Source organism: Cyprinus carpio, unplaced genomic scaffold (genome assembly GCF_018340385.1).
Source record: "Cyprinus carpio isolate SPL01 unplaced genomic scaffold, ASM1834038v1 S000006709, whole genome shotgun sequence".
Classification (NCBI taxonomy): domain Eukaryota; kingdom Metazoa; phylum Chordata; class Actinopteri; order Cypriniformes; family Cyprinidae; genus Cyprinus; species Cyprinus carpio.
Window position 1 is genome coordinate 715,001 of NW_024879317.1, and position 24,773 is coordinate 739,773.

The window sequence follows — 24,773 nt, forward strand, 5'->3', positions numbered from 1 at the left end:
TGAACCAGACTGTTCACAAAGATGGCAGCGGTCCAAATCAAAAAAGAGAGAGTGCAGTGTGCGCATCAGCCGGATGGTGTTGTGTTGCTCCAGCGTAAGGAAATCAGCTCCCCCCGGGTGCATTTTTAAAAGCCTAATGCCTTTCAAATGATGTCATCACATTTTACCTTCTCTTTCTCTCTCTGCTTTTTACTGTCTAAATCCAAATGTTTCTCTCACATTTTCCTCGGGTGCTACAGATGAAGGAAGGTCAATGACTGACTGTGGCACGTGACACATTATTCTAATGGATAGGGGAGACATCTTGTGTTTTTATGATTGCATCTTTGCTCTCTCTCTTTTTTTTTTTTTTTTTTTTTTTTTTTCTCTGAAAGTGATATGCGAGTAATCAGAACCACAGACTGATTTAGAGTGGAAGTGTGATTGTGAGAAATCCATTAAAGGTGTGTGTGTGTTTGGGGTGGGGGGTGGGGGGGGGGTGTTGTCATAGTGGGCCTTTGTTGTTGTTTCTTTTTTATTAGTGGGAACAGGGTGTGGTCCATCTGGAGAGATTTGAGAGGTTGTACTCTCTCTCTCTCTCTCTCTCACACACACACACACACACGTTTGTTGATGTGAATTGTGGGGGCATTCCATAGGCATAATGGTTTTTATACTTTACAAATTGTATGTGCTATTGCCCAACACCAACCCTACACCTAACCCTACCCCTTACAGGAAACTTTGTGCATTTTTACTTTCTCAAAAAAACTCATTCTGTGTGGTTAAGTGTTTTGAAAAATGGGGACATGGGTTATGTCCTCATAAGTAACCCTCTTCTTGTAATACCTGTGTCATACCTATGTCATTATACAAAGTTGTGTCCTGATATGTCACAAAAACATGCACGCGCACACACACAACAACAACTTACCAGCTTCCATAATCATGTGTGTATGTCAAAGAGACCGAGCAGACAGCAGGGTGAGTGACACACCTCCTCTCAGATGACTTTTCCCAGTGGCCTCCTCTCCGCTTCCAGTCTATTTTTCTGGCATGTTCTATAACGCTAGTCCAGTAAATCCCCCTAAACACCTCACTTTTACATTAACCTCTGTGTTTTGGTGCGACAAACTCAATGGACAATGAGATATGGATATTGATATGTCCTGTCAAGTGCTTGAAGATGCTCTTTATTATTGGTTACGGCAGCAAAAATCTCATAAGCGAATCCAGTGGTCGATGAAATATTTATGGAGATGGAGATGATTGATACCAGTGTCGTTTCAATAAGCAAGTAAATCATAAATTACAGCTGTAACTTCATTATCCCTATGTCTAATTAGTCAGACTGTAAACATCTATAAAAGAACACTGTAGCATTTCATAATGTTTTGCAGTATTGTCTAGGCCCTGGACTAAAGAGTTATTGTTTTCAGGCTTAACAGGATAATATATGAAGACCATGGCTCGCTCCTGGCAATCGTTTTAATGCTGTGTCTCTTACAGATTTTTCTTTTGCATAAAAAAAGGGCTGAGAAATGGAAAATCAATATGCAGAAAATAGTTATAGGTGGCGGGTTATTGAGAATCTCTCTGTTCCAGACACCCTGGGCCGAGAGATGATGCGTAATATATGGGGTGACCTTCAAATGTCATAAATGTGTTGTGCAATAAACTGTCAATATTTGTGGTTATTTGGTGCAGGATGACTTTTACAGTAATTGGAACAGCCGTATTAAAAGCTGGGGAGCAGTCAGCTGATTAAAGACGGCCCTGCTGGCCTGTATATGTGTGTGTGTGTGTGTGTGTGTGTGTGTTTGTGTACGGAGAGAAAGTAAAAGAGAGTGCAAGATAGATGAAGGAGAAGTATTACCTGTAAAGGCTTTGTATGCTCATGTGTCTGTTTGTCTGATGTTCTAGTATGTATAGATAACTGATGGTTTATGTTAAAATCTGGATCTAAAGGAACGTTTAAAATCGTTTGTGTAATGAATGGCACTCAAATGCTACATTAACACTTACAATATAGTGGTATATGTGTGTATCTGTGTGTGGTTGTGGGACAATAAAGTCCTCTCTTTTCACTAAAAGCCTGTAAAATTTCCCAATAGGAGTAATATTTGTAAGAGTCTGGGTACCAGGCTAAAGTGGGTCAGAGTCAGTGTTTGTGTTTGTCTCGTTGTGAGTATATGTTTGGGACGGAAAATGGGGGCACACATCACAATGTAATGTGTAGGCAAGTAAATTGCAGGAATGTGATCAACCACAAGAGAGAAGGAGATGCTGACTTTACTCTTTCTTTTTTAACTTCTCAGATCTCATTTGATTCTTAAAAGAGTGTTGAGAAATGAGTAGGGAAAAAAAGCATTGAAAGAAAGAGAGATTACTCGTACAAAAGCTTTTGATTGAGGCAAATGGTTGCTAAAGTGGGTTGCGCCATTCAGACGATGTCTCCCCTACACACACTCCGTATCATGTGTGGGCGCAGAAATAAGAAAGCGTTTACAAACCGTTTTTTTTTGCACTGTGGCTGGTCACATGCTCACAGACCTTTTTGAGCTGATGTTAAGGCACAAAGCCAAATGCTGATACAGGATAAATGTGTTTTTAGGGTCAGAATGTTTGAATATGGGCTGAGGTTTTCTTCTTCTTAATTATAAAACACAGTTTTTGATTTTTAACAGAATAATTTTTCTTCTCTATGAAGAGTTGAATTGCCTGTTTGGACACCAGAGCTTATGCACAGCTTTAAAGCATGTGCAACCTTTTTATCAAAACTATGTCAATAGTTTAGCTTATTCTGAGTAGGTATTTTATTGACCTAAAAATACAATAGTGAATAAATATATAAATAAATATATAAAAACTTTCTCAAAGGACATACTGATTTTTTTTTCTTCTTGGTACTTTGGACCTTATTTTATAATAATAAAATAACATAAAATTAAATAAATAAATAAAATATAATAAACGTGGTAGGCAACTGTAACTTCTCAAAAGACCTGACCTGGTCTTGTATCACATTAACTTCACTGGAGTGTCAAGCACTTCACACAATATGAGATCCCCCTGTAACTCACCATGGTGTAACACTGCTGACATCTCACAGATAAGCATAGTGACTAATTATCTCCAAGTGTGGACTTGTTGACACTCTTAGACATTATTGGTGTGACAATTGCTCAATCAGAGGGGCCCTTCGTTATCACTGTTTTCCATCAAGCTCCCTGCCGACGTCACCTGTCAAAACCAGGGCGCAATGGTGAAACGAAGACCCTGTTGCTGACATGGCTGTTTTCTATTTTTTTTTTTCTCCCTGTATTGTTCATTTCAACACAATCTGCCATATGCTTCCCACTAAAGATGATGAGAGGCTGGATAAAACGTTGGGACGTGAGTGCACTTGGGTGGGGGTCGGGGTGATATCTCTAAAGAAAGCTTCTGAACTGTCAGCGTTCTGTCAGGTTGCGGAGGGTGGGGATGGGGGAAGTGGTGCACATGAACTCATTGATGTGTTTGACTTTGTGTGGCGTTAGCAGATTTGGGTGGCAAAAGCTGAAAGGATGGAGAACAACAGAAGAAACAAGATGGGAAAAAAAAAAAACTCTCTGGCGTGTGGCTGGTTTGAAGTGAAACAGAACAGTCTGTGAATTATGTCTCTCTCTGGTTCTCTGTTTCTTAGATGTCGGGGAAGAGATGGCGAAACCTGTGAGTGCTGTCCAGCCCCCCACTACTCAGCACCGGGAACGGAGTGTGGGCTCAAGCATGAAGGACTGCCCCTACTGTGGCAAATCGTTCCGTACCTCCCACCATCTGAAGGTCCATCTAAGAATACATACAGGTGAGTGAGAAGTCCAAGAAGCAAATTTACTGCATTTTAGATATTTGTATTAATTCGACATGTAAATAGTTGTGTACATACCTAGTACACCTAATCACAGTTTGCATTGGCGTTAATGATGCACATTTAAATAGCCCACTTTAGTGGAATTTAAAAACTCTGAGCCCATAAATGAACTTCAGGTACTTCAGGTATGTCCTGGCCCAGCAGAGTAATGATGTGAGCAGTGCTTGTCCAGTGGCTGTCAGGAGACCCTGCTGTTCCACCCAAGAGCAAGGCTGAGGCTCACTAGCAGGCACAGCTGGCCTAGTTAACATGCACGATAACCAGGATAAGCACTCAGAGGTCACCTTAGATTCAGCACACTGCTGCCTCTGTTTATGTGACCGAGATGTGTAAACATTGACAACACTTTAATATGTGAATTATTATTATAATTATTATGAATGTTGGTGTTTTTTTTTTTTTTTTCTCGATTATTACATTATTATTATTTTTTTTTTATTTGACAACAACAATAATAAAAGGCTGTAATATAATGCTTCCATACAAACATTATTTATAGTAAAAATAACATTTAAAAAAAAAAAAGAACATTTTAAGTGTTCTGTTAAGAATGCTAATTATATCTAAATACATTGGGCTAGACCGATGAAAGTAATTTTATGGGTCAGATCAGAAATACCTGCACATGTTCACAGTGAAGCTTCAGTCATAAAAAGGACAGGCTTAAAAATAGAAAGAAGAGAGAGAGAGAGAGAGATAGAGCGAAAAAAAGAAAGAAACAGCTTTCTATATTCAGCAAACAATGTGAGGCCAATCCTGCTTCTTTCCTTAACTGTAAATGGAAATCACTCGCAGCTCAGAGAATCGATGGTTGTTATTTTTTTTTTGGTATGTGCATACAAGGAAGAGCGGAGACCACCCAGATGGTATTTGTCCCACTTAATAAGAAGCGCATAGCTGTGCTACTCTGGAGCATTAAAGTTGGTTATAAGGCATGGTTAACAATGGAGCTGATGTTTAACTCTCTCAGACTGCAGTATTTTCATCTTCTGTTGTAACAGAGGCACAGGAAATTCTATTACTTTTCAATACAGTACTCATATGAAGTGTGCAGAACGCTGTCATCTGCATTTGGTATTATCTAATATGGACTGGTAGTCTAATATGGACTGGTAGTGGAGTTTTTTCTTGAAATCTGAGTAAGATTTAAATGTTTATTATTATTATTATTATTATTATTATTTATGTTATGCAGCATACAGCTAGATAATGGTGCACATAAAATACTGTCAAATGTACATGTAATGACAGTAAAGTGTTTAAGTTTTCTTTAAAAAGAGGGGTTAAGGCTTTGGACAGGCTGGTTATATCCTCCTAGCAGGAGTGCAACGGAGGGAGTGAGGAAATATGTTTCTAGCTGAGGGAGGTTGAGTTATGCCTGCTCGGAGCAGGGGGTAAGGGTCCCCAGTAGAGCTGTATTTCAGCCGAGAGGAAACAGAGGCCCTCATCCCAAGCCCCCGTTAACTCACTCACTCACTCCGCTTGCCGGGATGGCCCATGTGTGTGTGGTGTGGCCCAAGTGCATAAAGAAGCGGACGCTACGCTTTCTGTCGATGCAGCAATTTACACTGGCCCTGATGCACTTGCAAGATGTGTGACTCTTTGCTGATCAGTTATAGGTTTGTCATAAAGATTCCCCGCTGACAGACATCAGAGATACGGCTCAGATCTCTGTCTAGCTCTGCCTGAATAATTTACAGGAACAACAGGCCCTTCCAATCAGGCTGAAACTATGCCGTTGACATTAAACAAATATCCTGCCTTGATTTAAAGCAATCAGACATGCAGATGACACAAAGTGGGCCTCAATCCCGATGCCGTTATCCCATCACAATGGCGTTGCTTACTGAGGAGGCCAGGGCATTGTGCGACACAATGTTAGATTAATGACTCTCTAACATCGGCTTGAAAGGAATGAAGTGAATTTAAATTTCTCCAAAAGTTAAAGAGCTAATGTTACAGTATTAATTTCCTTTCCAACAGTGAGCGGGAAAATATCCATTAGTGAAATTAAGCACAGTTTTTCTAGGTAGCTAACATTGTGCAGTGTATAGTGTGGGGCCACAGCTAATGAACACTGCAGTGGGTGATATTTCATTATACAAATTAATGCTCACATTTTAATGGGAAAGTCACATAATGAATCTAGGCTTCAGTGACAGCAATTAGAGACACAGATTGTCCCCTTCTGGACAAGGCAGTATTTAGCAGTAAGCAGCTGTAGATAAAAAATAAAAAGGTCCTTGCTCCTGACAATGGCTACGCATAACTTGAGGCTATAGGAGAACCAACATGCCAGACAAATCACCTTTGTTTGAAGAGCGACAGAGGACAGACAGGAAAAGGCCGTGTGAGTTCACCTTGGTGATTGGGAGCCATTACGCATCTTGAGCGAGACTTGGACTGAACCAGGAAGAGTTGGCTCACACAGCTGGATGGAGGTTTATGGTTGTATCGAACAATGTTTTAAGGTTTACTTTGAAGCGGGAGAAAGAGTGAGCAAAGAGCAGAAAGAAAGCACTCAGGTCTGTGGTCAGTTGCTACTGTTCCAAACCATAAGCATTGCAAATTACAAAGGTCACTCAGCAGACTCCCTGTAGAAAATTTGACCGTATTGCCAGGAGCATGGTTTGCGGTTTTGTTTTGTTCGTATTTATTTAGTTTTGTTTTTGTTCTTTCTGGTAATGCTTATTAGCTTACTGCATGGTGAGTTAGTTCTCTAAAAGTCTTTAAGATTAATGGAAGGGTTGAAGTAATGGGCCATACAGTAAAGGGTAATTTAAAATGTAAATAGAAGTTGTGGGTACTGTGTGTAGGGCTTGAGAACTCGAACACCTTGACATTCTTGTTTCTACATTTGGCATAGTTAAAGCATAGCTTAAGGAAGAAGAAGAAAAAAACATCTATTTTTTCCAGTGCAGTCAATCTCTCTCTTTCTATCCCTCTGTGGAATGCAGGCTGTCTTTTCAACATTCTGTAAAGCCATATGGAAATTCATCTTAAAGTATGTCATATCTATTAACTATTTTAATTGCCCTTCTGTAAAGGCTGTGGGTGTTTATTCTGAACTGTTACTATGGAGTCATGACAAATCACACTAATCCATATGAAATCAGTTTGCACTGGACTTCTTCAAGTGTTGAGACTTAAAGCTAGAACTGAACTTGTGAAATGATAATGGATATGTACTACTCACAGTGAGCGGTCTCTGTAATTTATATAAAGCCCGTCACACTATACCAGATGGCAATTTGATATGTATTTTTTGTTCCCTATTTTTATTAACACAGTCCATCAGCCATAACAGTGAGCATTGGAAAGGTTTTTTTTTTTTTTTTTTGAGGTTTACACTCTCTCATTTCAAAAGATGAAAAATAATAATCTTTTTACCTCTCTGGCTTGGTGATCCATTTTGTTTCCCTGAGGTTGTGTTGTTTGTGTGGATATCAATTAAAAGTGGATTAACGGGTACATAATGACCTTTAGCAGTAAATTGTGTGTAATGTTGCAAAGCAGGATACAGTATATTCCCCAGATGTCACACGTGTCCCTGACGTATGATGGAGCAGATGTCTTACTGAGCCCAAATGGTGCAAAAAGAACATGCCACATGCACAGAGACTTACACAGGCACTTGAACACCAACTCGCATAAACATAAAACCAAAAAAAAAAAAAAAAAACTTTTATATATATGCCCAAATTATAGTTTAAGCATTTCATAACTTATTAGCATAATATTTATATATTTATAAGTAAATATACATTTAAATATTATTAGTATTTTCATAAGCAGAAGAAGAAGTTGGGGTGGAGAAAAGCAGATCACTCTAATTTTACTCTAATTTTGGGTACAGAATATCATTCTTCCAGTTAAAGGAACTGAAAATGATCATTTGCATCAAGGACGTTTCCTTATTGAATCACACCAAGCCTCTGTTATCCTGCTCAGAGGATAAGCACTTATTGGGTTAAAAGCTCATCTTGTATGATGTCTTTTGAATGTGGCTTCAAACACTCTTGTGTAAAAGAACAAAAGACCCCTTTTTTTCTCACCCTCTCTCCTGCCCTTCACTATATGTCCCTCTGTATGTTTGTTCTTTGTCAATATAGCATTGAGTTTATGTTTGCGATCCTTTATTTAGGAAGCTGTGCAGTGGGTCTGCAGATCTTCCATTCTTTTTCTGGAATGGCGCCCTCCAAATAATGATAAATTACTTGAGCACTATGCCATTTGCTAATTATATCCATGATTTACTACAGAGCCAGACTTAAATCATTCAATTCAGTCTTGCGTAACAATGCAACATTTTTTCTGGGTTAAAAAATGTTTTCCATGTGTATAATCTAAGCGTTTATAGCCACACACACACACACATACATCGACAAACATGCTTTTATATTCATTTTCCCATATCCCTCCCACTCCCTCATCTTTTTTTTTTTCCACCTCGCACATCATCATTTAATTCCTGAAACTTTACAGGGTCTCAAAAATCAAGCCTTGCATTTAGTTTATTGCTTATTGATCTTATAAATCTAGCTTTCATTCCAAGCCTATTCTAATTGTTGTCAGAAAGTATTTTATATCGATATTGATCAAATCATGCTAATACAATTTATACTCTTTCTCTTGTTAAAAGCTACTCTCTTTTCAATTTTAACAAGAATTCTTGTACATTTGCGTGTGTTTCTAAAATGCCCGCATGCCTTCTTTTACAGTACATTTCATGCTGGTTAGAATTTTGTAATCCACAGTGTGAGGCTGCCTTATGAGGAATGTTCATGTGCACCACATATGGTGTGTTTATATCATTTAGTCTAACTTCACTCTCAAATGAGGCCCTTTTATTGGGTGCATTTTGGATTGAGGGGTCACAGTTGTCCTCCAGGGGGAATAAAGAGCTTCTGTGGGGCTTGATTTATCCTCACAATGATAAACTGCAAATAGAGAATGTCCACAGAACAGCTCCACCACCAAGGTAGAGGCTTGACAGCAGACAAGGCCAGGAGAGAGACAGAAAGTGAGAGAGCGAAAGACAGCAGCAACCAGCAGCACCACAAGCCTGCAGTTCCCCATGTGAACAGAGATAACATCCAGACAGTTTTGTTGTCAGTTGAAAATATGATCTCTGTAGTGGACTGAAGGCACCATATGGTGATATGTTTTTTATGGCGCTGACGTGAGTGATGGCTCACTCCTAGGATCTGGATTGAGCTGGATCGACCCGTATTGAAACTCCTCCCTCCTCTCAAAAAGGCTGATGGACTGTTTACTAGGTGATAAATGTGGTTGTACGCTGCAGAATGTGAGATTAAGAGAGGCTTGACGTAATCCCTGACATGATTCCTGTCAAATATTTACATGTTGTTTTTCTTTTTGCTCTTCTTCGCACAGGTGGAACAAGCCCAGGGTTCCTGCTGAGCTTGTTGGCACCTTTATTATAACTGCTTTACTGACATCAGCTTTTGTTTCTTTCTTTCACTCTCACTGTAGGTGAAAAGCCCTACAGGTGCCCTCATTGTGACTATGCAGGCACTCAATCAGCTTCTCTGAAGTACCACCTGGAGCGCCATCACCGTGAGCGACAGAATGGAAGTGGCCCCTCAGCCAACCACCCTCCATCTTCTGAACACAAGGATGACCATACCAAGAACAGCAGTAGCAGTGGGGTCTTTGCTCGACCCGATGTCCTTCGCGGGGTCTTCAAAGGGGTGATGCCTTCTGGTCTTGACTTCAGAGGGGGTCAAATGCTCCCACAACAGTGGATACCACCAGGGATGCTCTCACCCAGAGACAGAGACCGTGAAAAGGAACGTGATCGCCACGGACCAGGGTCAGAGGCCACGACAGAGAGCATGAAGAGTCCTGAGGGGCCAGCCTCTGCAGCGGACAGTCCTGCCAGCTTCTCTGACCTGGGCCGAGCCTACCAGAGTATGGTGGGAAATGGAGTCAACTTCCAGGGCTCCCTGCAGGCTTTCATGGACAACTTTGTCCTCAACTCCATGAAGAAAGAAAAAGAGATGAGAGAGAGACAGCTGCATGGTCAGCACTTTAGCCAGGAGAGTGCCGAGGCCAAGACCAAAAGAGCCAATGAGGCCAACCAGGAAGAGAATCCCACCAGTGATGTCAAGCCAGCTGTAGGTGGCCGCTCCCAGTATGAGCCTCTGGATTTGTCTGTTAGACCTGAAGCAGGGTCCCTCCCTGGGGCTTCCATCACTATCCAGGACAATGTCGCCTGGCATGGCTGCCTCTTCTGCTCCTTCACAACTGCCTCTGTGGAGCTGATGGCCCTCCACTTGCAAGCCAACCACCTAGGTAAAGGCAAGTGTGGCCCAGGAAAAGATATTAAGGAGCACCTCCTGGGAGAGACTTCCCATGCAGGAAAAGCTACTGGATTGGCTCCTCCACCACCAGGCCTTCTTCATCACCATGAGGGAGCCCCGTCCAGGGAGAGAGAGACTGAGTTGGGGGATTTGAAGGGACAAGCAGGCTGGTCCAACCATCTGGAGCAGCCCCAGCATGGAGTCCCCATGGGCACATTCTCCAGTGAATTCTACAAGCCCTTTGGTCCTGTGTATGATGGCTCTGCTAGAGGGCCTGTTGGATTCCTAGACCAGCATGAAATTCAGCCCAATGATATGGGTGGTCAGGGCCCTCTGGATGACCTATCCGACAAGGCGTCCTGCAGCGAAATAGAGGCATCTGAAGAACATGGTGGCCAGTCTGAGGAAGATGAAGTAAGTCGTGACAAATCATTGCCGAACCTCACTGCTACAGAGAGGCATATGCATTCAGATGATGATGAGGAGGCAGATGAAGAAGAAGAGATGGAGATGGGTGATGCTGAGGAGGAGGACCGTGGATCCATGCAAATGCATCCTGAATCTCCATTGTCAGGGAAGGACATCCAAAGATGCAAGCTGACTATGGGCCCCCAAAGCTCTGGCCTTTCTCCTCCCCAGCCTCCCACTCCTGAGAAGCAGTGGCACCAGCAGCAGACAGGCCTTGGTCTTCTCACCCCAAGCGGTGGTCCTCCTGGCCTGGTAAAGCCTGATCAGGCCCACCTGGAGCATCAGATGAACATGCTATCTGTCCTACGGGCCTACAGTTCAGAGAACCTCGCAGCCTTCAATGGAGGCATTGGCGGCAGCTCCAATGGAGGAGGCAGTGGCACCAGCAGCATGAAAAGAAATGACCCCTCTGGTGAGTATGACAACATAAACCCCTGTTTTTGTGTCACAAATTAATGAACAGTGACTTTCAACATGACATACACACTCTCTGACAAGCAAACACATGGCATACACTGCCTTATGAGCAACACATCATCACTACAGCATCTACTATTTCTTATTTGTGAACCAATTACACATTGAGAAATTTGTTCAATGTTTCTCTCATTGGTCAGAAATGCACCAATACAGAAACTCTCTAAAGGAGCAAGATTTGCTTTTGAGTGATTTCAACCTTATTTCGGGCAAGTTTAGAGACCATCAGGATGACAAAGTAACATATTAATCTTTATTATATTGTCATTTTACAAGAGCTCCAGTCCCACCCTCACTCCTTCCCTTCTCATTCTGGGAATAAGGGTGTCTGCTTTGGAACAGACCAGGAGCTGATGGCCCCTGTGTCATCTCTAGCTCACAGAACTTAACTATCTTAGCTTTCATAAAGGCCTCTTCCAAAAGCCCATTACTTTATAAGAACCCGGGATCTATGGCCTTGTGAAAAATGATCTGTCAGCTTTCATGATTCTGCTAAGGTTACTGGTGCTCATTGAGACTACTGTGTTTCACACTGCCCTTTCTGAAAATTTGGTAATAAAAAGAATAAGAGAGTAACTGTGAATAAAAAAAGAGACTAAATTCCTAAGAACTGAATTTGTAATTTGGTTTGGGCAGCTGTACTAGAAAGTAAGTGGGTGCCACAGCCTTTAGATGTCCTTTTTAAGGGTATTTCTTACAGTTGAGAAATCACTTTTGCCTAAGTAAAACAGTCAGGTAATAAAACATATGTATCCTCCATTTTCCTTTTGTTCCTAATATATTATTCATTAAGGAGATGACTAATTTTCAATTCTGGATTTGAGACAGACATTCTTAGTTTGGTGCTTTACATTGATGTTATTACTTGTACTCTGCAAACACAGAGGAGCAAGGCAGACATTATTTTTTGCTCCCAGTAAAACAATCTTACTGCAAATAGGTGTAGGATTAAACAGGGTGGTTTAAACTAGTATTGCAGGTATTTTTAAGAGACATGTTTTATTAAGCTGCTAGATTCTCACAAATCTTAATACTTATTGTCCCTTTCATTTGTAACTATCAAATTGTTGCTTCAGTTCAGTTTATTTATGTTGTGTATTTTGCTTGATTAGTAACCACAAATTTATCAACAGTGATTTGCATGACAACAATTCTGTATAGGCATCAGTTAGTTATTTTAGTAGTAGTTATTTTATTTAAGTAGTTATTTCATTATAAGCTGTCTATAGGTAGTCTGCTACTTCTGGTATTTTTTTAGTCCAGGGACATTTGAATATCTGTTTCACCATAATGTTGACCGCAAGTGAGTCAACATCTAACACTCACGTCAGCTGAACGAGTCGACAATGTGAGTCAGTTATCTGGAGAAAAAAAAAAAAAAAAAAAAACTGGCTAAATTTCTAGTCATAACCCTAGAAAACCATGAAAAGTCAAATGAACAAACATTTGTGCAACTGTGTTAGAGAGAATTAAGCATCTTTCCACCGTGGTGATAGTTAAAGTTACAAAAGAAAAGAAACACCATAGTCTGTTTTTACACCATCTTTCTAACAAGGGAAACAATAAATACAATGGAGAGAAAAGTAAAGTCTCAAGACTGCTATGTGTTTCACTTTCCCTCTTCAAAACAGTTTACATTAACAATAAATGGTGCTTTTGACCTTTCAGTTATGGAAAAATATGTCTGTCATGGAGGAACCTGTTGCATTTTTAATATTTAGAGGAGGTCATTCACTTGGATGAAAATGAATGATAGTTTTTGTCCTCATAGTGAATGTATCATATTGTAATATCCTTCTTTAATCAAAGACATTTAAAAAGTGCCCTTATGATGTCCTTCTCTCCTGCTGCTGTGAAGAGGGACTGACCTTTAGAGATAAGGCTTTGTCTAGAGAACAAAAGTTTTTTGTTTGGCATTTTTAAAGCATGACTCCGTCAGTTTGTCGCTGGTGGACGCTGATGGGCAGCCGAGTGCCACTGTATCTGACTGTGTGGGTATGTTTGAGTAATACATACAGTAAAACCATTGAAGGACCACAAGGAGAATTCAACAGGCAGTTTATTCTTCCTTTTTCTGAAATGAATGTGTTAGTATTACCGCTGAACCTGTTCTCCATACTTGCGTTTATGTATGTGTGTGCATGAGAGATGATTTTGACACCCGAGTAAGGTAGTTTACTAAAATGAATTCTTAACTACAATTTTTGCGTTGTTTTCAATTATGCGTGTGTCCTTTTAATATATATGTAACATTTAATATATAAATATATATATATATATTATATATATATATATATATATATATATATTATATATATATATATATATATATATATTACACTAACTCTGTCCTGTGCATTTGGCAGATTTTTTTTTTTTTTTTTTTTTGTATTTGTTTTTTCACCTTTTTTTGCTTGGAACATGCATTCTTAAGAAAGTGAACTAACTTAATAGAAAATATTGTTTTAAGGATGTTTAGATATTTTTACTGGAAAACAACACATATATAATTGTTAAGAATATATTTTTTTATTTAGCACATTTTGTGCATTCACACCATCTACTCTGTATTATAGTATATGGACTTTCACAATTCACACCTCAACAATGTTATGCATATCAATAAATTGACTCAAAGATATGAAAACAACACAAGCACTTTTTTTTTTCAGTCTGAATCCAGAAAAGATGTAAAATACCATACAGGTAGAACTATCTGATCTTGAGTCTTTTGTGCTCGCATCTCTTTGTACAAAATTGAGTGAAACACATTCTGCATGATTCCTTGGGGCTGGGCATAGATGAAGCAAAAAATCCCTCTGAAAATTTAATTTGAGGCAAAATCTGATTATCTGAAGTGGCCTGGCATTAGGTTTGTATGCAAATAGTGCATAAATCATTAATATTTAGAAATCTCAGCTGAATATGGTATGCCTTGACATCTGGGATAGAATGACTGAGAGTCATTTTAAAGTGACACCCTTATTATTATACTGCCTTTGTAAGACACACAAACACATTTACTTTCTCTTGCATGCCAATTATCCTACATTCTTACATCACATGCATAGTATTATAGATTAACCCTCTCCCATATTTACAATGTACATTTCCCTTCCTTTATTTTTATTTTATTTTATTTTTTTAATACTGAAACTAGATTGAAATCTACTTATAGTAGCATTACAAGAGTTTTATTTGTAGAATAGCACATATTAATCATGAAGTATAACTGTGATTTAGCATAGTGATTTAGTGATTTAGTTCTGTCAGACACCTCAGACCATGTGTAGTCTAGTGGATTAGCTTTGTATTGTTCACATTGCTTAATGGCCTTGTTCCATTGTGCAAGGCAGCCATTGTGTAAGTGTATCATATAATCAATACTAGGTCTGTTAGTGGCATATCTTCATCTTTACATTGCACATGTCTCGAGCATTGTGTTCTTTGTCTTTCTTTTGCTCCTCTTTGTCTTCCCCTTAATTTAACAATGTATCATCACATGCTACATGTGTTATAATAACCACACACCAGTCCCGGTTAAATGTTTAAGGCCAGCAGATAGTAAAAACGTAGCCTTTAATGCTTTTTAAATATTTGCTGGTGCACTTTAAGAATCGAAACGTGTCGCCAGAAAAAGTGCTTTCATTTATTGTAAAGCACCACTTACAGCAAAGAAAAAAAAGGGCAAACGAGAGAAATTAGATTATTAGTGTCCTTTCCGTCTGCCACCATCACTCTTGCCGAGCTTTTCGCACACTCTCTACCCTCACCCCGTTTTGTTTTTTGTTGTTGTTTTTATTGTCGTGGTAGCTCGCAGTGTAAACAGTTATCTTGATTCACCCGCCCTGTCTCCATTAGCCGTCATGAAAAATGGCCACATTTAGATTTCTCACAGGAGAAGTTGCGAGTGCACACTTGTAGTACAGAGCACAGTTACCCGACTAATAGTATAAAGTGTGTGTCTGTGCGAGAGTCTGAGGCCCTAGATGGTGCTTTGGAGCCCAGGTTTCAGTTGTTTACCGCTAAGAGCCGTCCAGCCACAACCCACAATCCAGTTTTGCCACACAGTCAAGACATTCCTCAAGTGATGGGTGTGTAGTAGGCAGAGAACGAGAGATGGACAGAAAAAGTGGGAGAGAGGATGTACATATAGAGAGATCATACTTGCAGGACTGCTGAAAGAGGGGGCTGCTCACCCCAACCATCCTAGTTCATAAGGCCATGACACCCCCTGGTGGAAAAGCAGTGAACCCTGTCCCCATTCCCTCCGAAGCACTCAGTGAGAATGACAGATGATTGGAGACGGAGAAAGATAGAAGGAAACAGAGAGCACTAAGGACTGGGTGAGAGATGTATGCTTAGGAGGATTGGTTTATATCTTTCCTTTTCTTCTTCTATGCAAATCCCTTTGGGTTTATCAATTTACAGTGTGTCCTCCTTAATATGTCAAGGCAGACTCACAGACTCTGAGTTTTAAAAAAGGCCTTTATAAATGATGCAGTTAAATAAGACGTGTGAATGTACTCTAGGAATTCCCAGTTTTTTTACTCCTTTCATTTTAGTGCCTGTCTGCTAGCCTGTGTGCGCTTGTGTGCGTGTTAACATGTATCTTGCCCAGCAGACATGAGTGGGTAGTTAACGTAAGTGGTGTTTAGCCACCAGTGGCTAATTATCACTGTCAGGAGGGTGTAGGATCAGAGCCTTGACCCCACTCTTGTGTGGGTCAGAGAGAGTGCACTACTTCCTGTCTTCCTGTCAGCCTTAAGTTCATCTTCCCCATCTTTCCCCCTCGCTAACTTCTAACTTTATATGCCTCTCTACCTCTCACTCTTTCTCTTGTTTTCAATCCATCTCTCGCTGGTAAGTGTGGTAATAAAGCGCTTGTGCTGTGTGTGTTGTTCTCTGACCAGGTTCTGTTATGATAATTAAAAACATATGGTGCCTGCAATGTGCACAGTGAACCCACAGATGTAAAGGAACAGACGCAACTTCTGACTTTCTCTTCATACCGAGGAACATGATGACACATCCTAACATGCTCACACAAACATCACACTTGCTCGTAAGCAACGTTTAGTAAGGAACAGACCTTTCTTGTTCATTGTAATATTCCATTACTCTTATTTGCCATAAAATTTTCATCACATTATATATTTCAGTAGACAAAAAATACAATATAGCGGCAGTTGTCAATGTGTGTTTTAGGAAAACAAGTGACAAAACTTAAAATGTAATGTTTAAATATTTTATTATTATTATTATTATTATTATTATTATTATTATTATTATTATTATTATTATTATTATTATTATTATTATTTAAAATTATATAATATTTATATAAAATCATAGATTTAAATATATTTATACATCTGTAATGTAATATAATATGATTTTATTATAAAGATAAAATAAAAAAAAAAAAAAAATTAACAAAACAAATTTTACATACAGTTTATTTTAAAATTAAATTCAATAAATATAATTAATAATAACTCTATATATATTAGTGTGATTTTTATGTAGCTAATACAAATCTGATTTTAAATATATATTTTAAATACATTATTATATTTTATACAAATATTATTTTATATGTTTTAACATATAAGAACAGTATAGCATTGTTTTATATGTTTGTACTTAATCTGACACACACACACACATATATATATATATGTATATAATCTGTACTGTACATTACCCAATCAGAACAGACCTGTGACCCACTAGTTAAGAACCACTGCCATACACTTGTGTAGTGTTCAAATTTGTGAAATATGTTTTTCTTAGAAACACTATTTACTCCACACACAAACACACTACAGCATGTCACCTCAGTGACATGCTCATTTACCACATAGCAATTACTACTAAGTAATTATTGCGGTCTCCTAATTTACAGACAGCTAGAACTATTACAGACACAGAGAGAGAGAGTGAGAGAGAATATAACACAGAACAGACAAAACATAACTTGATTTCCTTTTTTTTTCACTCGCTATTTGCCCCCAACTTTCATAAAAAGTGATCTCCACACTCAAAAAGCGGTGCAAGGATGAAACTTGGTAATTGCCAGTAATACTGTCCTCATCAGGTGGCTAATTAACAGTAATATGGCTTGTGTTAGTCTGTTAGCATCCACACAGCCCTTGCATTCGGGCGACCGTGGAGAGGTGGGAGAACCCGTCACACTCTGATGATGCGTATGGCCTGAGGGTCACCCGGCCATGTTTTATGCACACTTAATCCCTCCCCTGGGAACGTCGAGGCCCTCCGTAATCTCAGGCTCCTTACCGTAGAAGTCGGGACCAGAGAACCTGTGATGAACCAGGGTGTTACATACGACTGATTTGTAAAAGACTCTGAGACGAATCATTCATCTCTGACAGATGACGTTTAACCTGTCACCGGGAGTTTAAATGCTGTCAGCCTCCCAAGCGCACTGTTGTGGTACATTTAAGAGCTGTCAAACAGTCTTATTACAGAGTAAAGGTAGACTCTTGACATGACACATCAGACTGTTTCTCTGTGCCATGTCCCACGCTTCTCCATCTCAGAGCACACTGCCAGAGGGAAGCGCTCTCACAATGAAAGACTGCTCGCTCTTTCGCTCTCCTTGGAAGTCTCTGAGGTGACAGACAGTGTTGGTGCATCTCCACTCTTTCCATTGTGCGGAGTGTGATGAAGGCTTGTCGGGTGAAGGCGAGGTGCTATTTCACATGTTCAATATTACCATTTTAACTTCAACCTGGGTGAATTAGCGCCTTGTCACTCAGCGACGCAATTTCTGATTTCAAAGAGCAATTAATTGTAAAAGCTGTTGTCAAGCCCACTGGATGGTACCTGTTGCTCTCCTCCAGCAGCTGTGCAATCTCTAAAAATATTTTTCCTGACGCTAATTCACTCCGATATCAACTTTGGCGGAGCTGAAAGCTTTTAAAAGGCCACGTAATTTCACTCTCTTTCCCTCCTGTCTCGCTGACGTACAGTAGGCTACAGTAGGCTTTGTCGTTTCCAGCGGGGAGAAAAAAGAGCGAGTGGTCGCTGAATAAAGGATTGAGTTCCAGTATGACAACAAAGGAAGATAAATATTCAATGCTAATGACAGCAAAAACAATTATGCTATTCATAATATTAGATGGAAAGAAAGATCTTGTTAGAGGAAACCTTGGGAGAGGAGAATATGAAGTGTTCTCACTGGCGCAGTAATAACGGCATGCTTCCATTATTTTTATTCCCCCGTAGCCCACTATAGTTTGCATTTAATGACAGAAACCCTTAAGCTAATACTTAATAGATTTGCTCAAAGACCCAGTCACATTTTTTTTGTTTTTTTTGTTTTTTTTTTCACAAACACCCCTCCCCCCATATATTTGATCTTATGGTCTTTGTTTTTGTTTGTTGTTTTGCTTGCCGACTTTGTTCAATTTGAGATATTCCTCATAGCTGTGCTGCTTGCGTTCCCCAGGTGCCCTCAGATGTGACAATCTGCTCTCAGAGGGATTGTACCGGCAGAACAGCACTTCCTGCCTGCGCAAGGGCACACCTTACACACAATATAATGATCATGCTTCACACGGCGTATGACATATACTCCAAAGTAATGAGAGAATAGGCCCCGACTCCGGTGGCACGGCACTGGAGTGAAAAAAAAGCAAAAAAAAAAAAAAAAATAAAAAGCACAAGTATGTCAACTTTTATTTGCTCCTTTAATTCCACACCAATGACAAAACAACGCGCTAAAGTTAATAAAACAACATACAGCAAAAACCCAGTCTGACTGAGGCAGAGACAACAGGGGTGTGTTTTGAGAGGTCGTGTAGCAATTACAGACGAATCTGGAACGGAATCCTTGTACTTCAACATTCAAGTTGCTATGTGTGAAAGAAGAGCCAGTCCAAAAGCCACATTTGATTTAGACTTCAAATAAACAGGTGTGGAAGCAAAGTTCCTGCAAATAGAAGGAGTGGAGGAGCTACATAAAAGAATGAAAAAATTGCAATGTGAGAAAAATAAGCCCACATTATACCATTAGCTGTTAAAAAATATCACTAATTCATCTGTAGAGATGGAAATTAAATCACACGAGCTTGAGCATTGTTCCATGCAAATCCCACTCGAATGGATTTAAGATGGCGTATTGTTTGTATTAGGGAAATATGGGGGGAGGTATGAGAGCTGCTGTTCTAATTGCAGTAATTTAATCAGGATTAGAAAGGTTACCTGGATGAGGCGGACGCAGCGCCAAGGACACCGATGCATGTGGAAAGTAAAATGCACATTTTGTGGTATTGATTTTGTCTTTTAGGTTAACGATATTTACACTGCATTTTTGCCGCTGCCACTCTTCTATGGATAAATAAACAGTATGTTCTATTGTTTCCCTTCCTCCCCCCCATCTCTCTCTTTCTGAGTGTGTTACTCTCTCTCTCTCTCTCTCTCTCTCTCTCTCTCAAGCCTTGCTAAACATAGGAAGCAAAGAGAATCCATTTTAATCAGATTAATAACTTGGTTGATCACATATAACCTAATTTTCATTCAGTGCTGCCCTTGTCCACTGAGTCATATTCGGAATGACCTTTGTGTCGCCACGGCGACCATAAAGCACAGTAAGTGGTATTGTGCTGTCAAAAAAAGCTGAAGATGTTTTACTCACCGCAAAAATTTCATCTGTCATTTTTTTCTACAAATGCGATGCTCCCTCCACAAAAGGCCAGCTTCCAATTGAGGGCCATTAGGTCGGGACTCGAGTTTCCTATGGTTTGGGAGATGGGAACAACTTTCCTCCTGCATTCACAGTAATATGAATCGTCCTTTTAAAACAGATATGGTTACATATTAGTTTTGAAAGGTACAGTAACTGCCTCAGCTTTAGTTGTCTCGCAACAGTAGGCCTTTTGTGTTCGCAAAAGAACTAAATAAGTGGCCCATGTGATCCCATTTTAGCTCTCTCTAACACACTATAACACACTGCCTGCGGGGAGAATATTGCGACATTTGAGCGTGTTTGAGGCTGAATGATGGCTGATGACAGTTATGAGGCACCGTCTGAAATCAAAGCTCACCTTTTGCCTGACTTCTGTTTTTCTCTAGAGTGGGGGACACAGTTCGGTTGCTTTTTCCTCATTCCTTGCTTCAAGATAAATCCTCTGCCTGATTACTGGTATGATTAGCAGTTTCAAAGGAAAATCTGCTGAGATTTAATTATACACAGACAGAAAAAAAAAGGACGGAGAGAGAGAAAGAGAGTCATGGACACACACCCATGCATAGGCTTTCAAGTCACACAGCTCCACGCACACAAACAGGAAATATGAGTGAAATATTTTCTGAAGTGGGGCTAACGGAACTGCATGCGCCACATATGTTGTCAGCCTAACAGCAGTTTACAGGCAAGTTCTAATGTGATGAGTTTCCACTGAAGCAAAGAACACTGATTTACAATTATATAGCACACAAAGAGGAAAGACAATGATAATAATTATTCATATTAATACATTTTATTAAACATTTTGCTCCAGCAGTTTTGAAAACAATTCTTTGCATTTATCCACGATAACCACCATTATTCTTTCTTTTGATTAGTGAGCGAAATTTCCTGCATTTATGTAACAAGTTCTTTGTTTCTTTGCACTTGCTTTTGAAAAACTTGTTTTGTTGTTTAATTATCAGATCTGGAGTCACACACCACTAGAGGATGAATTCTCAGGCATGATTCATTGGGCAGCAATTTCTTGTAAAATCAGGCCTAGTGTGCCTGTTTCCAGAAAATATAAGAACTTTATGAGTTATAGGTTTTATGAAAGCCAGCATGCAAAAAATAAAAATAAAAAAAAATAAAAGAGAGAGAGAAAGGCAGAGGGGGATTAATCTGAGGATTAGCACCATACTTTAAGATAAATCTTTTTTAATATGAAACCTCATCCCCTCTTATTCTGGCCAATCATTCTTTTTGCACACTTTAGATTACATATTGTGTCTTTTTTCTGCACTTTTGTTTCACTAAGTTTAAGCTTTTTTTTATTTGACAATCTCCACTCCACAAACACATTCTTCATGCTGTAAAACTCAGAACAATGGATGAGTGGATGAGCACATAACTATGCACATTAATGATTCTGTAAATGGAAAGACAGACATACAAAGAGAGAGAGAGAGAGAGAGAGAGAGAGAGAGAGAGAGAGAGAGAGAGAAAACAGATAAGCAGAGCTCCCCCTCCCATCCATGTCATCCATCTATCTATGTATCCTTCCCCATGGAAAAAACAAGGGATGAAAAAACAAAACAATAAAATGCTAACCAAATCTCTCCTCCTCATCGTTAAATCCTCGCTGATCAGAATGCGCCAGACCCTAACCGACAAACATCATAGACTGTCTCTAAGTGACTGCACAAGGATTGGTCACACTTTTAAAGTAGCATTTCGTAATGGATTTCCATGTTGGTTGCACTTTTAACAGGCACTGCAAATGGAAGACAAAATGTCTTCAAAATTCTTTCTCTCTCCTCATTTTCCCTTTTTTTTTTTTTTCAGTAAAGATGATATCAGCCACCTCCCTGTTTGTATTATTATTATTATTTATTATTTATTTTTTTTGTAAGGTCAACCCAGGCTGACAGTTGACAAATGATCTCAAGATGGCCACATCATCTGTCCTCTATTTTGTTTGGGGGGAGACAACGATAAGATTAATGCCATGTATCTTTTTTTCCCCTCTCTTTCCCTCTCTCAATTTTATGCTAAAATCTCTTATCGACTTACAAAAAGGACTGGTTAGTGAAACAGCGATTTTGTTCATGCTTGAAAGTTGTCTCCGCTCTCGCACAGGCCCGAGACCAGTTCAAATCTCTTCGATCTGGACTTATCCTGTTTCTGCATCTTGGCACGACGCAGGGATTCAGTATTATAGACAAGCTGGTCATCAGATGGGAGTTGGGTTTATTTCTGTGTCTCTTTCCTCTCCCCACTCTGTTCCCCCTCCCCTCTCGCTGGCGTCTCATCCAAGTTATGTCTCATTTTTTTTCTACTGGACAGCTCCGACAGAATGCCCGAGAACTCGATGTCCTTGAGAGAACAGAACAACTTTTCAGTTTAATACATTGATTGATTTTTTACTTTTTTTCTTCCTGTTGTTGTTGTTCTCTTGCTTTTCTCTGACCATCTTCTTCGTTTTCCTCTTCCTAAGATCATTATTTGTATTTATGCTGAAATGGTTAGGGAGGGGCAGAGGCTTCAACTTCAACAATGACGGCCACTTTGACAAAAACACAGAGTATGGTTTTTAATTACCTGGATTTTTTTAATGTTGTTGTCATCTCACAGAAAATACTGCTCTTGTTCTGATGTTCCTATTATGTTCTCATTTGAATGCCTGCTCTCAGCAGGAAGTCCAACCCCCTCCCAACCCAGCATCACTTCCAGCAGCCCTCAGTGTTCACCATTTCTAGTTTTTCATTATGCCTAATTGCATTAAGAGACATATCATAGTGGAGTGAGAGAGAGGTAGAGATGAGGTGTCATCGCTTTCTAAAACACAATTAGGCAACACCTCATCAGGGGCTCTGCCTGCCTGCGGTTGACAGGTGCGTGAACGTTAGCGGCGGCGTTGGTGGTGCACGGGCCACTGTGTGTGCTTGACAACTGCTCGTCAAACGAATGACAGGCGCTTTTCTGAGAGCCCATTCGGTGGCACAATCGATACTCGTTGAGGCGTTTGCATGTTTTAGAAGGGGGTCCTTAATGGTAATGAAGCTGATTCATGTATGTCTTCCATCCCTATTTACTTCAAATTTTTTTCATCTGACAAAATGAAACGGCTGCTCGTTAATTTGAGAAACAACATTCAGCAACTTTTGTCAAAACCGGGAGAACAGGGAGATGCTGGGAAGCAGTGGTGCAGAAGTTTTAGTGTTGTTTTCTTTTTTTTTCCACCTTGTTCTTTTCATTTCTTTTTGTAGAAGAAAAAGAACACCAGAAGCACAGATTGTCATTGTGAACGTGTTTTTATTTCATCTAAAAACATGATGACGATGTTGATGACCAGAATGATGATGATGATTAATGAGAGTGATGGCAATGATTACACACATACAGGAAGAGTGTTTAGCGTGTCAGCCATCTGTCTGATTAAAAAACTCATCTTTATCATAGTATCCTCTCACATGGGCCTGGACAGAAACAGATGAAGCAGATAGAAAGAAGAGCAGGAAAAAATAATAAAAAAATAACAGATGCACAACATGATCATGTTTTAAATTGACCCCTTAAGAAGAATATGTGCCGGGTTCATTATAAAGGTATCCAGCCTGATGCGACATATTTTGCTCTGCATTTAGCTCTGAATGCACTATTGGATATTACACAGAGACAAAAGCCTGGAGAAGAAAAGTAATGATCACATATAAATATCAATATGAAAGTAAGAGTCAGTGCTAAAGAAGATGTATAGCTATTGATGTTTGAAATAACTGGTAGTGTCAGGCGATGAAGGGGGAGAGAGGGTAGAAATTAAGGAGAGAAAATATAATGCATTCATTTTTTTCAGAAGGACAAAAAAAAAGAGACAAAAAATACGGTTAATCGAAAAACACTCGAGAGAGCATAAGAATCAAGCTGAGGCCGAGATAAAAAACACAATAAAAAACAAAAAAACGCTCTCTATGCCTTGTGAACAAAACCATAAATAAATATATAATCAGTTAGGTATTATGCCAGGTTTGCTCTGAGAGGGCCATTATCTGTCTGCGTTGCCTTCTCAAGTAACAGAACATTTGACAGTGCAAGTCCTTGATGAAAAAAAAAGAGAGAAAGTTATGACTTCAAAAGTGTTTACTCGCCCAGTTTTTTCAATTTGTCCTGGGCATATGCAGTTTATTGCATTTCAAATATGCATATTTGAAGCAGGTGTTTAAAATGCCAAGATTCGAATGATGACAATCACCCTCTACCAGAAGCGTCACGGGAGCTGTACTCGCGGCTGACATTAAAACTAAACGAACAGCAGCTAAACAAAACACATCCAAATAGAACTCTGTAGCCAGAGACACCTCCCCCCCCCCCACTCGCATCCTCTCCACCCGCACTTATATTTTAATATTCACTGTACATTTAAATATCAGCAGCGTATCCTAGCACCGTTCTTGAGCGGAATCATGACCGAGGAGAGAGAGAGGATGTAAATACCTCACATTGTGGGTGCACATAAATCTATTCATCCTTGAACGGCGTCTCAAATTTGCCTCTCTCCTCCCCCCTTCCTGGCCATCGGTCTCCATCGATTCCATATTCATTTTTGTAATTTACAGTAAAATCCAATAGCTGTCAATCACAAAATTAAAAAACTCCAAATTTACAACGGGGAGGAAACCAGCGCTGCTTCTACCTTTACAGCAAGACCACTCGTTAAAAATATTAAAGACATGTCACCCAGCTCTGTGCAGCCCTACATCTGCGGCCATCTGTTTTCTATTAAAACATTACACCAAAAAACTCTGCTATTTCCATGCTTTTAGATCAGCACAGGAAAGCGAGACTGACAGTGTTAAAACCTGCTGACATGCTTAGCTTTTTATCATGGCCCTTTCAAAAGTGTCAGAAAATAAAAGGC

General features: G+C 39.6%; 1 protein-coding gene across 9 annotated transcripts in view; it reads left to right on the plus strand.

Annotated features, from left to right (window-relative positions):
* LOC109076080 (zinc finger protein 536-like) overlaps positions 1-24,773 on the plus strand; it is a 147,865-nt gene that overhangs the window by 117,578 nt on the left and 5,514 nt on the right. For 8 of the 9 annotated variants that reach the window (XM_042755481.1, XM_042755484.1, XM_042755488.1 and 5 more), the window contains 2 exons: positions 3,665-3,823; positions 9,386-13,320. In XM_042755481.1, the coding sequence (XP_042611415.1) occupies positions 3,665-3,823; positions 9,386-11,139 (1,913 nt within the window). In that variant the 3' untranslated portion in view covers positions 11,140-13,320. Of the gene's footprint in view, positions 1-3,664; positions 3,824-9,385; positions 13,321-24,773 lie in introns of those variants that run through there. The other variant, XM_042755487.1, reaches the window with a different exon arrangement.